The 13,814-nt window shown below is 40.0% G+C and overlaps 1 protein-coding gene across 3 annotated transcripts in view; it reads right to left on the reverse strand.

Moving 5' to 3' along the window:
* The window catches only part of Nox4 (NADPH oxidase 4), a 157,105-nt gene that overhangs the window by 122,485 nt on the left and 20,806 nt on the right, over nucleotides 1–13,814 (reverse strand). For 2 of the 3 annotated variants that reach the window (XM_023707701.1, XM_004647436.2), the window contains exons 3-4: nucleotides 5,637–5,747; nucleotides 2,103–2,187 (exon numbers count right to left, since the gene is read on the reverse strand). In XM_023707701.1, coding sequence (XP_023563469.1) covers nucleotides 2,103–2,187; nucleotides 5,637–5,747 — 196 coding nt within the window. The remainder of the gene's footprint in view (nucleotides 1–2,102; nucleotides 2,188–5,636; nucleotides 5,748–13,814) is intronic. The other variant, XM_023707702.1, reaches the window with a different exon arrangement.

A 13,814-nucleotide genomic window follows, 5' to 3' on the forward strand; every position in this document is an offset into this window, starting at 1 on the left:
AGGAAGAGGAAGAGGATAATGACAAAAAGGAGGAGAAAGAAGAAGGAGAGAGAGACAGACAGACAGAGAGAGACAGAGAGACAGAGAGAGACAGAGAGAGATCTTTAGTTCCTTATTCCTTAAAATTAAGGAGAATAAATCTTTAACACGGAATAAGGAAAAATCCTGGGCCCTTGCCTGCTACTCCTTGAAAGCATAATTTATAATTTATTCTAGGACAGTCAGGGACTTCAAGGCCATCTGTTACCATGAGCCCTGACTCTTCAGTTGGTCCTACAGATGCCCAATTCTGATAACTAAGAACAAAACAAAGCTCAACTTTATTTATATCCTTTGTTACTATAAATCCTGGGTCAGCTCTAAACAGGGGCATGTGGGCCACTTAGGGCGTGGCTATGTAGGAGGTGGCCAGACAGGGTGGATTCACTCTAAATGTATATGATCTCTCTCTTCAAAATGCAGGATGTCAAGACAAGCGGGAGACAGCATCATACTCCTGCCACTGTCCCGAGCTTGTGATCACCTAGATTCCAGGAAAGGCATAGCCTTTCTGAGATCACAGGACTGAAACCACCACAAACCGAGACAGAAACCATAGACAATGTTTTTCCAAGGAACTCAAACAGCCATTAGCTGTGAAAACCCCAGAACGGTGACTTCTGGCTTTGTGGCGGGCCAGCCTGGACCCTACTTGAGTGTGCTCCTACAGCTACTGGGGCTGGAGTCTTTTCCTAGCTTCCCTCCTATCAATGTTCTCATGTGAACCTGAAAACTATAAGGTTGATGCCACTGTCAATCCATTTCACAGTTTAAAAAAAATACTGAGGCTCCAAGAGGTGGGGGTCACAGAGAGCTGCTGGAGAGAGAGCCCACAAAGCATGTCCAGAGCCCAGGCGCACAAACACAACGGTGCTGCTTCCAAAATTGGAAGACCACCAAGCAAATGCTCAGGACATAATTTCATTTCAAAATGACTCTAAAATATAAGCGCCTCAGTTTATATCATTAAATTAAATCAGTATAAAATGCCACAAATTTTATCATCTGTTCTTCTAAGTACAAAATCTAATCAAAATACACGGCAAATGTTTAAATTTCAAAATTTATCACAGTAAAAAGTCACATTGCATTAAGCTAGTAATACTCCCTCTCACTTTAGTAATACTCCCTCTCACTTCAAACACACTGGTCACATTCTGCAGCAGTTCAGGAGGTCCTCTGCCAGGCTTTCTACGTGATATGTTCAAAAATATGATGATGGCACTGCTGAGCACCAACCAAAGGCAGGTGTGTGAAAGCCTCACCACAGGTCCTCATCTGCCTTATTTGTTAGCTCTGGCACTGTATGACTTGGTGCTCTTCTCAAAATTCAAAATGACCCTGACATATCTGGAATGAAATTGGGTCCTCACCCAAAGGACCACCAGAACTGCTCCAGAAGGCAGCAAGAATAAGGGAATCAGCATGTTTGGAGCCAAATGGAGCATGAGAGGCATCAGGAATGTGTCTTCTAGTATAACATTTTTTTAAATAAATATTCATCATGTCTTCAAATTGTATCTTGTATTAATATCAAAGATACAACCCAAATGTAGTTTGGAGTAGAATCATCATCCTTAAACAAACATTTCACATTCTAACTTTTATGCATTTAAACTTATAGCATTTATTGTTGCTTATTTATTTAGACCCAGGATTTTAACACAGGCTGACCCTGAACTTATGATCTTCCTAATATGATCAACCTCCTTAGTAATGGAACTACAGGAATGCACCAGCTTCCTATGCTATCATTACTTTTAGGGCTTGGAAACCTACTATGTTCCTCCCGATCTCTATAAATGAAATTATTTACCTTCCAGAAACAATCCTTTCTGGTTGGGGAGCCAACTTTCAGATACTATAATAGAAATAAGTCAAACACTTATTTTATGTAGTTTTCCTTGCAATGCTTTTTAAATGCCTAGAATAATACACTAAGACACATAGTTAAAACACCAAGTTAGTGACAGTAGATTATACACAGAACAATAAGGTTGCACATTTAACACACAAAAATGTGGAATTCTAACAAAATTGTTGATACTTCCTGGCTTTCTCACCTGAGAAAATGCAGATAGTAACACCACAGGTTATATGGAATGCTCTGCTTTTATCCAACAATCTTCTTGTTCTCCTGCTGGGAACCTAAATAAAAATTATTTTATATGGTAAAAGCAATGCAATCAATAAGGTACTACATAGGTACAACGCTTTTCACTATAACATTCTGATGATACTTAACTTTTGTTAAGTACAGCTAATGCCTAGTAATCAAACAAATTCAAAATAAATTGTTAGCCTAAAAGTTATAAAACAAACTACATTGTGATCCTGTCTTGTTCAAAATTAGCAGCATCGTATGCCTCTGCAGGCATTTATCCCGAATTATAAACTGTTGTTCTGGCAGAAAAATCTTCGCAGAAGTTTTTCTGACTATATTTCATGGGATGTTTGAACTTAACAGTATATATGATTTACTTTTGTAGTAAAAGAAGATGATTTTTACATGAGGCAATCTTTTCTAAGGTCTTAAATGCCTGCCTGGTCTTGTAGAAAAATAAATGTCAAGCATCTTTGCATATCTGAGCTTCACACTGGGAAACGCCTCCTTAGGACTTCTTTAATACTTAGAGACCTAGGTGGGAGCTTTTCATTTCAGGCTAATCTTCTCTGTCTTCATGCCAACCCAGTGGCCAGCCACAGGGATCAACTCCTAGCATTTTACAATGGTAGGCAACCTAGAGGAGACTTATTTCCACAAATTACTGCATTAAAAATAGAGTTTCACATATTACATGAAAAGATTGAGAATTTTCACTACAGTAAATTTGCACATATGAACTTTACAGAGTATTTTAACAACTCTTTCAAAACATCTATCCTGCAGTGTTTTATTATTTTAGTAAAAGTAAACTCATACACACAGGTATGCACGTGCACATGCACACACAGACACATACATAAGAATAGAGACAGAAAAGAATTGTAGTTGTTTTAACAGAATGACTGTTAAAGGCATTCTCGGCTTTCTTATCTCCTCCACTTTATAACCCCGATCAAGACATGCTTTTCAAGTTCGACACGAGTTGGTGTTTAACTGAATAAGCTGTGACCACCTCAGTCATTCCATGCATCACTCAAAGGCCTAAGACTCTACTGTACTCATGGAATTTATCTAAATAAAAATATAGTGTGGAGATTCCTCAGAAAACTAGGAGTAGAGGGTCCATTTGACCCAGCTCCACCCCTTCTGGCATTTTTCCAGAACAATTAAAAACATCATACCACAGGAGTAAATGTGCACCCATATTTATAGCAGCAGAATTTGTCATAGCTAAATCTTGGAAACAACCCAAGTGCTCAGCAACTGAGGATAAAAGAGATGTGTGTTTTTATACACTTAAAGCTTTAGTAGGTAAATGAGTGCAACTGGAGACCATACTCATATGCGAAGTAAATCAAATTTACATGTGCAAACATTTTATTGTCTCCCTCGTGTAACAAACTGAAAGAGTAAATAAGAGCCAAAAGGTACAACAGATATTGTGAAAGGGAAAGAAACTGCTCAACAGGAAGGAACAGCTGGGATGGGGGAAAGGAGAAAAGATGGAAGGAAAAATCAAAACAAAAAGTAAGCAAATTATACATGTATGTGTGTGTGTGCGCGCGCACACACAAGATAGCTAAGATAATTGTACCATAATTTCTGTTAGTTCATTGGAAGAAGCAATTAGTGCTTATATTATTTGAAATACTGCGCTTGCCTGCATCTGATAATCTGCACAAGTACTCTGAAGATAACATTATGCAGTATAATAACTACTGTTAATTTCCTCTCATCTTGCTTAGAAATTCTGCATCATTTTGTTGTTTTTTCCTGTCTTTAAAAGTAAATTGAAATGCTGGGCTGCAAAAGCCTCAAGTCAACAACTTCTGACGTTGCCAGTCCTACGGATAACCCACTACTATTATGGACTAGTGGACTATATTGGATTATTTTGCTGAATCACTCACCTACATTATATAAATGGCAATGGAATACCCGTCTCTGACAAAACTAAACAAAAAAAGGGGATCCAAAGGAAGGACCAGTCTGTATCTGTATATACAAACTAGGACAGATATACAGCTACTTTCTCTTAATTCAGTGAGAAGAAAGATTTGTACTAATAGTGTTTGGACAGGACATCATGTCTGCATCTTGTACTATGGATAACTACTACAAAGACAACAATACGCAATATATTAATTATGGAAACTGTCCTATTGACCGGTTTTGAAACTGTCTCATTGCTATTTGTTTCTCAATAAAATTAATAAAAAATAAACAAGCAAACAAATAAATAAAAATAAACTTAAATTTAAGAAAAGGAAAATGCAGCATTTCATGGAGGCGCAGTGCAGCAGTGAGAACTCGGCGCTGGGACCTCCACTTTAGTCTCAACAGTCACAAGGTGTGTGATCCTTTTTCTTTTTTTTTTTTCTGGCTGACTTTGAAATGTTTATTCTTTAAAAAATTAGTTGCTTTTTATACAGCTATACAAAGTTCTTAATGTTTCATTGACAGTGGAATATAATGGAATTTTACAACTATATTAAAAGTTGCCTTTGACTAAGAAACAGTATTTACTGTGGGGTCTCTCTCTCTCTCTCTCTCTCTCTCTCTCTCTCTCTCTCTCTCAGAAATCCTATAATATGAAGTAGCTTATTTCATCAATTAATTAGGGTGCTGGATGGTAGAGAATTCTGTCAGTCAACAAGGGTGTGATCTTGTTCAGGTTGTTTTCACCCTTCATCTCTGGTTCCTTATATTAAATAGAAATGTAATGGTCACCTTTCCAATTGCCACAACATATATCTGAACCCCATAAATTAGATAATAGGAGGTTTAGGTTCAGAGTTTCAGAAAATTCCATCCAAGGTCAACTGGCTCCGAGATCCAAACATCATGGCAGAAGGGCGTTGTGGCCGAGGAAGGGTGCCCAGCGCAGGGCAGGGTACGTGCCAGGCACCATCTCTTCCAGCCAAGCCCCTCGTCCTCACAGCACACTCCGCTGTGAGCTCAGTGAACCAACCCACTGACAAGTGTAACACGTCCACGATCCAAGTGCCTTCCCAAAATACCATATTTGAACACATGAGATTTTTTTTTTCCTTTTTGAAACAGGGCTTCACTATGTAGTGTAGACTGGCCTTGAACTCACTTTGTAGCCCAGCCTGGTCTTGAATTCACAGCGATGCTCCTGCCTCAGCCCCCCAAATGCTGGGATTACAGGCGTGTGCCACTGCACCCAGCAGCAGAAGATTTTTGAGGAACATTTTACATGTAAACCAGACAGAAACAAAACCAAAGTGCAGAATCCATATAAAGACTCACTCTGGTGCATATGAAGTGCTAAGCACAGTGCCTAAATATGGTGCTAAAAAGACTGCTACAACCCTCTGCCATGAATGTTTCACAAGAGTCCAGACATCATCTTGACAACCTGACTTTTGCCATCATCCTTAAAGGAACCACTTCAGAAGTCAGGCATGAAAACGGTCACAGGTGATTTTCATGTCGAAATTTATGACCAGGATTTTTTTTTTCTTACCTTCTGAGATCCCCGAAGAAAAGCCAGGAGTGTTCGGCACATGGGTAAAAGGATAAGGCTGCAGTTGAGGTTAAGAACAGCTGCAGAGGCTCTGCTCAGACACAATCCTAGCTGAACAAACAAGGCAAGAGTCAAAACACAGTGAAGCATGAACAGGACGCAGCCACAACCTGTAGCTTCATGAGCCTTAAATAACCTTCCCCTTGCCTTTCACCAAAAAGCCCTTCAAAACACGAGCTTCCTTCTGTTCTGAATGTCAATAAGACCTCATTATCCTTTCGTTTTTGCTAGTGTTATAGTCACCTGAATACCTTCCTCCGACTCAAGATCATTTCTGTTCTGGGTTGTAAGCAGCCCAGGAAGTGACAGAACTGCCTTTTGTGCACCTCCACCCCCGGCAGTCTCGGCGCCTTGGTCACAGGTGAGGTCACCGGAGTGTTCAAGGAGGCACTTCCATGTGTGTTCCCTTTCTCTGGCTCACTGTCTCGGCAAGCACACACCCCGTCCCCTGCACAGCACCATCCACCAACCTTTTCAGTTCTTTCACTCTAATGGTTCAGGTTTCAGTGACGCCTCGCTCCTCCTGAATTCAGCCCCAACTTGAAAGCAATAAAGATTCCACTGTGATGAGGGCTCACATTACTTCCTGTACTTCACAAATACAACGTCTCTTACCGCTCTCCCCAACTCTCTTTTAAAGTTTTATTTTTTAGAGTTTTGTTTCATGTAGTGCCAGAGATCAAGCCCCAGCCTCTGCACTTACCTAATCACGTGCTTAGCCCACTGCGTTATCTCACCAGCCCTTATTGTGTGCTTATTCATTTATTAAATCTCTGACAACCACAGAAAGTGTTCCACTGGGCAGCACTATGTTCACTGTGGTTTGCTAAGGCAGTAGTCTAAAACCACTACACTGCATGGAGCTCAGACTTCAGGGAGGCATTAACAGAACTATCAGGTCACATAATCAAAGCCTTCTCCACACTGCCAGGATGTACGGTGTACTCTTACACTGCAGTAAATTATAAAAGATCAAACTTTGACTTCAGAGAAGTCCTTCTATGAGATATCTCACTCTGCCTTTCATTAGCTGATTATCACCATGTTATAAACTATTCTAAAGAATGAGACACAAAACTACTATGATGCATTTCAAAATATAGGTATTGTACGGATCATTTCCTCCAATAATGAAGTCAGCTTAAATGTTAGTAACAACACATAATTTTAAATCCTTTACTTCAATAATCTTAAAAATCTAGCCACATCTGCAGAGCACACAGGAATCCTAGGTTCAACTTCCCATCCTGCAAGAACAAACAGAAGAACGCTAGCAATTTTGAAGCTGGTGAACCTATATGGGAAATGCTGAGCTCACAGTGTAGCTCTGTGAGACAGCGCCGGCCTGGTGCACTCGAGGTCCTGATTTGATCCTCAGTACAACAAAAAGAGAGGACAAAGACAAGACTAAAAAGTACAAAAAGAACACGAAGATTTGCCCAGAATAGAAAAAAATAACAAAGATGAAAGGATAGAGAAATTACTACAAATCAGAAGAACGCAGTACAGTAGCAGGACACAGGAAAAATCAAAACGTAGCATCGTACCTGTGCATGTGTCCTGAGATAGGCAAAAAATGACGTCTTTTAAGGATACTGATTAAGAAATAGATGAAGCAGGGATGTATTTCTTTTGAATTTGTATCCCTTACAATTCCAGTATAAGAACAGGCAACACATCAACTCTGTCACGCAGTATTTATTGTCACCCTATGAAATATGGTTCCTAAAAGGGGCACAGCATAATAACTAGAGTTTGTGAAGAAAGCAACAATTGTCACTGAAAGATTTAAAAAGTAATATATTCAGTCAGGCTGTTTGTGCAAAGAACACTTTAGGGATGTAGTTCAAACAATGTTTTAGTAAGTGTACAAATAGTTATACTCTTCTCTGGACTATCTGACAAAACTGAAAAATATAATTTTCTCTCCTGAATCAGTCATGTTATTATCATTTGAGAGGTATGAGTTTTTTGTTTATCTATACATCCTGAGAAACACGGTAATTGTTAGTTCTTTTGATCTGGCACCTGCATATGGTAAAATTTTAGTTCAGAGAATTTTAGACAATGATTTTACTATGCAAGCTTAATATATAAAGACAGTAAATTTATTTAAAATATATAAGCTAAAATCTATCACCAAAATTTAGGATTTTAGATAAGTAAATCATATATCCCCTGGGATGCAGTGTTTTAAAGAAAATTCATGTGCTTCATCATTTTCTAACTATCCACTGCATGTCTGCAATTGTTTAATTATTGGGCTTACACTAACACAGTAATTTCATTCAAAGTGGCTTTAAATGTTGCCTTAGGAAAGTTGGAGTTTATTACGACATCCTACTTCTTTATGATGGTGGAAACACCAACTGGAGATTTTACCAAAAACCTATTTCCTTATGTGCTTATTCCTATATATGCTTAGTTTTTTAAGACAAGAGCAAGATTTCTTTTTTGTTAGGTCCCAGAGGAAAACAAACAAATCATTTTCAAATGGTGCAATAATAAAAAACAAAAAAAAAAAAATGTATCACTTTACTACATGGATAATAGCCTGGTAGCTATGCTCTATTCACAAGTATGTATTTAGCCAGTTAATCCCTGACCTCCATAAGGACTAATTACCTCAATCCCCCGCTGAGATGGAGCCAGCGCTCCATCTCCTGCCTTGCCTGCTCCTCCCAAGTGGTTTCCCCCTCGCCCGCAGCTCCAAGTCCTCCACTTCCACCAGGTCAGCTGGCACTAGAGGGCAATGTGATTTTCACATTTCAAGTTATCACCTTTCAATTTCTCCCAGACATAATCAGAATTCCAGATATAATTTTAAAAGAATAAATTTGTTTTAAATTAATTTTACTGAGAAACAAATAGCAGTGAGACCATTTCAAAGCTGATTAGTAGGACAGTTTCAATAATTAATACATTGCATATTATTGTCTTCATAGTAGTTACTCATAGTACAAGATGCAGACATGATATCCAGTCCAAACACTATTAGTACAAATCTTTCTTCTCATTGATTTAGGAGAAAGTAGCTCTATACCTATCCTAACTCTTTTGTCTATACAGATACAAAAATGGTCCTTCATTTGTATCCCCTTTTTTTGTTTAGTTTTGTCAGAGATGTGTATTCCATTGCCCTTTAAATATTGTATGTGCTGACAAAAGTTCTACAATCTGAGGTACAGGATCTCAGGAGAAATCCTGAGGGTATTTCACTGACCTTATCAGACCCAAAAGCTACAACTCTTGTTGCATAGGTCCTGCTTTACCTTGTCTTAACCATCCAGCAGAAAAGTATAAAAACAAAGTATAAGAAGTAAAGCCATACTGTTATGTTGAGCTGTAGGGGACTCAGGTCAACAATTTCTGACACTGCCAGTGAAGCAGAAGACCCAATACTATTATGGGCTACTGGACTCTTTTAGAATATTTTGCTGAGTTTACACATCTATAATATTCAAATAACGGAACTTAACCAAAAATGGGATACAGATGAATGTCCATTTTGTATCTATGTATTCAAAGTGGTTAGGATAGATATATAGTTACATTCTCTTAATGAATAGAGGGATTTGTTCTAATGGTGTTTGTAAGTAGGATATCATGTCCGCATCTTGTACAGCAATTAACCACTAGGAAGAATGTATACAATGTGTTATTATTGAAACTGTCCTACCAATTTGATTTGAAACTGTCTCATTGCTATTTGTTTCTCAATAAAATTATGAAAAAAATAGAGCCTTTGTGATGTAATTAGGTTTAAGTTAGCTCGAGAGCATGTGAGATTAGCATCCTAGTGCTGGAAGACAGCTCAGCAGCACAGCATCTGACTGGCAGGGCGAGGTCCACAGCTGGTACCAGGAAAAAAAAAAAAAAAAAAAAAAGACCCAGCACCTTTACAAGAAGAGAAAGAGAAGAGGCCAGAGTCTCTCTCCCTGTCTGTCTTCTCTCCACCTTCAATATGAAGCTAAGATACAGCTGGAAGGAAGGCAGCCGTCTGCACCCTCAGAACAGGGCCCTCCCCAGAAAGTGACAACAGCAGCTGCCTCATCTTGGATTTCCTAGGCTCAAGAACTGTGAGAAATAAGTGTTGAAGCCACCCAGCCTGTAGTATTTCATTGCAGCTGCCCAAATTAGGTTGACTCTATGGAAATTATTTAAATTTTTGAAGCAATGCCTTTTGAAGTGAATTCTGAAAGAAGACCACATCCAGGTAGAAGCGCGTAGTCCTTTCACAGTCTCGAGTGCACAACATCTTACCTTAAATTGGATAATTAGTTATTAACCTTGAGCGGTTCATTGATCATATCTATAAAGTTGACAAGGATAAAATTCCCTTATGTATAAATCTAATCTATTAGAATAGAAATGATATGCAGCAAAAATTATGTAGCATATAATGTAATGCTATTAACAGCCCTAGGTTGGAAGGCTTTTGTAAAAAATAAGAACAGTCTAAAATGGCAAGAAGTATATAAAATTAACTTAGAGTCTCAGGGTTACCACATCACATCTTTTCTCTTGTTTTTAAGTTTCTTTGTTTGCTTTTGTTTCTGGTACCAGGAAGCGAACTCAGGACTTTGCACTTGCCAGGCAGATCCTGTGCCACCGAGCTACATCCCCAACCGCACGTCTCCACTCTAGTCTTCTCTGTACATCCATACTAAGGGGATTCCTGCCACCCTTCCATCCTTCCTTCAACAGGCATTTACTGCAACAAGCATGCAGAAGGCACTACAAGTAGAAAATGTTCTTCTTCCCCTTAGAATTTGTTTATATTTTAAAGAGGGAAAGAGATACTAATCAGCTTCATAAGCAAATTTATATTATAATAATGATGACCAGCATGACTGAGAAATGCAGAGCATGAGCTTGTGCAGGAGGGAGGTGGAGCTGAACGGAAAACCTGAGGCCTGCCTGACAAAGCAAGACATGAGCTGAGTCCAGCAGGGTGAGTGACAAAGGCAAAGAACAGCCAGGTTACAGAAGACAGTGGGGACGCGGCACCGGCAGGTGTGGGCAGGGAGCGCAGACAAGGACATTAAGAGCAAGAGGGTGCATCGGAATGTGGGGTCAGCAGGCAGGAGCTGCAGAAGCAGGTTGGGCTAAGAATGGGTCTTCATCCTAAAATCAACACAGAGCACTTCAGCCTGTTAAAAATGCTGGAACAATCACAGATTAGATGTAAACAATAAACATTTATTTCTAGCAGTCCTCAGGGATGGGAAGGCCAAGGTCAAGCAGATTCGGGTAAGGACAACTCCCTCCTCCACAGAGCCATCTGTCCCTCTAAAGTCCTAATTGTGCTTGTGAAGCGCTACCCTTGCGGCCGGATCAGCCAGGAGCGCCACTTCCTAACGGATTCACTGAGGCAGAGGGTTTCAGTGTGAACTGCGAGGGGAACACAAATATTCAGACTCTGTGGCACTGTTGACTGTTATTCTAAGCACAGAAGGGGTCCTGAAGAAATTACTAATATTTACTAATAATGATTTTCAATGAAGTGTGGAAAGAAGTTAGAAGTAAACAATTTTATTTTATTTTTTAAATTTTTTTTTTAGAAGTAAAAAATTTTAGCCATTGTTATTTGGTATAGTTACCTATCACAATGATAAAATTTTGTTAGAGACAAGGACAAACTTCCAGGCTAGTGACAGCTAAGGCTTTGTATGTTTGTTTTACTGAGCTCAGGGCCTTCCCACTGAGCTGTATCTCTAGCCCTATTTATTTATTGAGAGACAGGGTCTCACTAGGTCACTATGCCCAGACAGGACCCTCCTGCCTCAGCCTCTCAGAAGGCTGGGATTACAGATGTGTGTGATTACATATGGCTTGCTATATATCTGAATCTTCTTACGCAGACCAAATATATATATTTGATCAAATATTTTATCAGTGAAATTATTTCGCAAAACACTAAAACATACTGGAAAAAATTGGAAAACTAAAGGCTCTCTGGCCACCCCCCCCACATCCCTCCAAGTGAACAAGTCACTTCTGATATTACCCAACCAAAAGAAGCTCACCTTCAGCTTGAATTCTTCCAAAGATACCAGGCTGAGCAAATGCCAAAAACACTTTTCTTTGCTTAAACTGGGATGAAATCATGTTTTTGTAACTGCTACCCACAGAGCTGCTTCGGGTAATAATCTTGCTAAAGCTGACCATCAATAACTGAAGATAAAGGCCGACCAGAGAGCTTACCCAACTAAAGCGCCTGTTTCCACAGAGTGCAGCGGCCGGGGTTCGATCCCCAGCGTGCCATGCTGGCCCCGCCCACAGGGCGAGCTGAGATGGCGATTGAGACTGGGCATGGTGGCACAGGCCTGTAATCCCAGCGCTTGGGAGGCTGCAAGCAGGCGGATCACTACGAGTCCGATCTGTGTAATGAAACCCTGTAGGCCCCTGTAGGCCCTGCCCTAAACTTAGAAATATAATACAAAAAAATAATAACTGAAGACAAATGAGCCTGATTCCCTAGCCCAATCTTATTTTCTCCACACTGTAGAACCAGCTGCCTCAACAGCTCAACAGCCAGTCCTCAGCTAGACTCCATTCTGTGCCTTCCCAGCAGGCCGCGAAGGTGTCATCTCCCAAGGCCAAGCCCCTTGGGCCAATGGCAGGCGAGCGCTGCCTGGGGACACAGCGCTTGGGTTTCTTTCCCGTATGTTGCTTGCCAGCACTGGCACTTCCTTTCTATGCGAGGGAGAAAAACCTAGAGTAGAGAAGTCATTAAGTTCTAGGTCGTTAAAGTATATTGGTTGTGAATCTTATTTTCTGATTTTTTTTCCCTTTCCACTTTGCTTTAACTGAAAATTTTACATTCACACTTTCTATATCTTTGTCCAAATTTTGGACAGGGCTATTAAAATGTAAAAACTCGTACAAACAACTGGATTGAGAAATGCCACCCAAAGTAACTTTCCTCAGAAATTAGCTTTCCAATGAGCATTTTGGGTATTTAACGCCACATGCAAGTATCTTTGAAAAAAACTACTGTTCAACGGGATTTGAGAAGGCCAGAAGTGTATTAATAGTAAGTTTAAATAACATAATTTTTCTCGCTTCCTCTTGGTGACTCAATAATTAGCCATTTCCAGGAAACAAATTAAAACAAGCACAATCTTAAGAGGCTCATAAAATGTTTTGTATTGGGATTTGATAGTTGTATCTATCCAAAAATAGGTAAATTTATTCTCATTTAGGTCCACCTTACTGGTTCTTGCCCTGCCATGTGCCATCACATCAGACCAGATGAGGCCTAGTCATCATCCAGTTCTCACACATTCTACACTCAGAACTGAAGCCCTTCCTGGGCTGTTAAGCCACTGGCGTCATCCTGTTTGTCCTTACCTAACAGGAAGCGAGGGGGAAGCCAGCGGCCTTCACACTCCGACACTTCCTTCTCGGGTATCATTCCCCGGAGGACAGAGGTGAACTCAAATGGACGTTCTGTCTCATGATCTTCCAAAAGCACAGCACTTTCTATGCCTCGTGTTGCTTTTACTTCCGCTCAATAAACACATTTTTCTATCAATCTACACACAGTCAGTCCTTCAGAGGGCTTTCCAAATCTGAATGCAGATAAAAACCATCTACAGATTATTTTAAAATAAACACACTTTGGCTATGCTCTCTGAAATTATGATTCCTTAGGGCTGTGTTGGGGCCCTCAGGACAAGCTGGCAGGCCTGTCAGTCAGAAAATATTCTGAAGTCAGACAAAGCTGAGCCCAGAGTCTCTTTACTAGTTGGATGACCTGAATCAGATGTCACCCCATCGTGGTCTCATTTTCTTCACCTTCAAAATAACATAATAATAACAATAATAGAACATCTATCCTAAAGGATAACTGTAAGCATTAGGTGAGCAAACTGTTTGTTACTGAAATAGAGCAAAATGTCAAGAGAGATTATCATCAAAACTCCTGGTCTCTCATCCAACACAAATCCAACCTACTCTGAGGAGTTACCATTTTTCCTGGGCCACAGCTCCTGCACACCACCCTGGCGTGCTGCCTTCGCACGTCAGGCCTCTACGGCTATGTTCCAACCGAAGCTATGGGTGCTGAGCTTTACTTCACTCGCCTGCATCACATTTAAAGAAAATTCTGTA

Source organism: Octodon degus, unplaced genomic scaffold (assembly GCF_000260255.1).
Source record: "Octodon degus isolate 3935 unplaced genomic scaffold, OctDeg1.0 scaffold00306, whole genome shotgun sequence".
Classification (NCBI taxonomy): Eukaryota; Metazoa; Chordata; class Mammalia; order Rodentia; family Octodontidae; genus Octodon; species Octodon degus.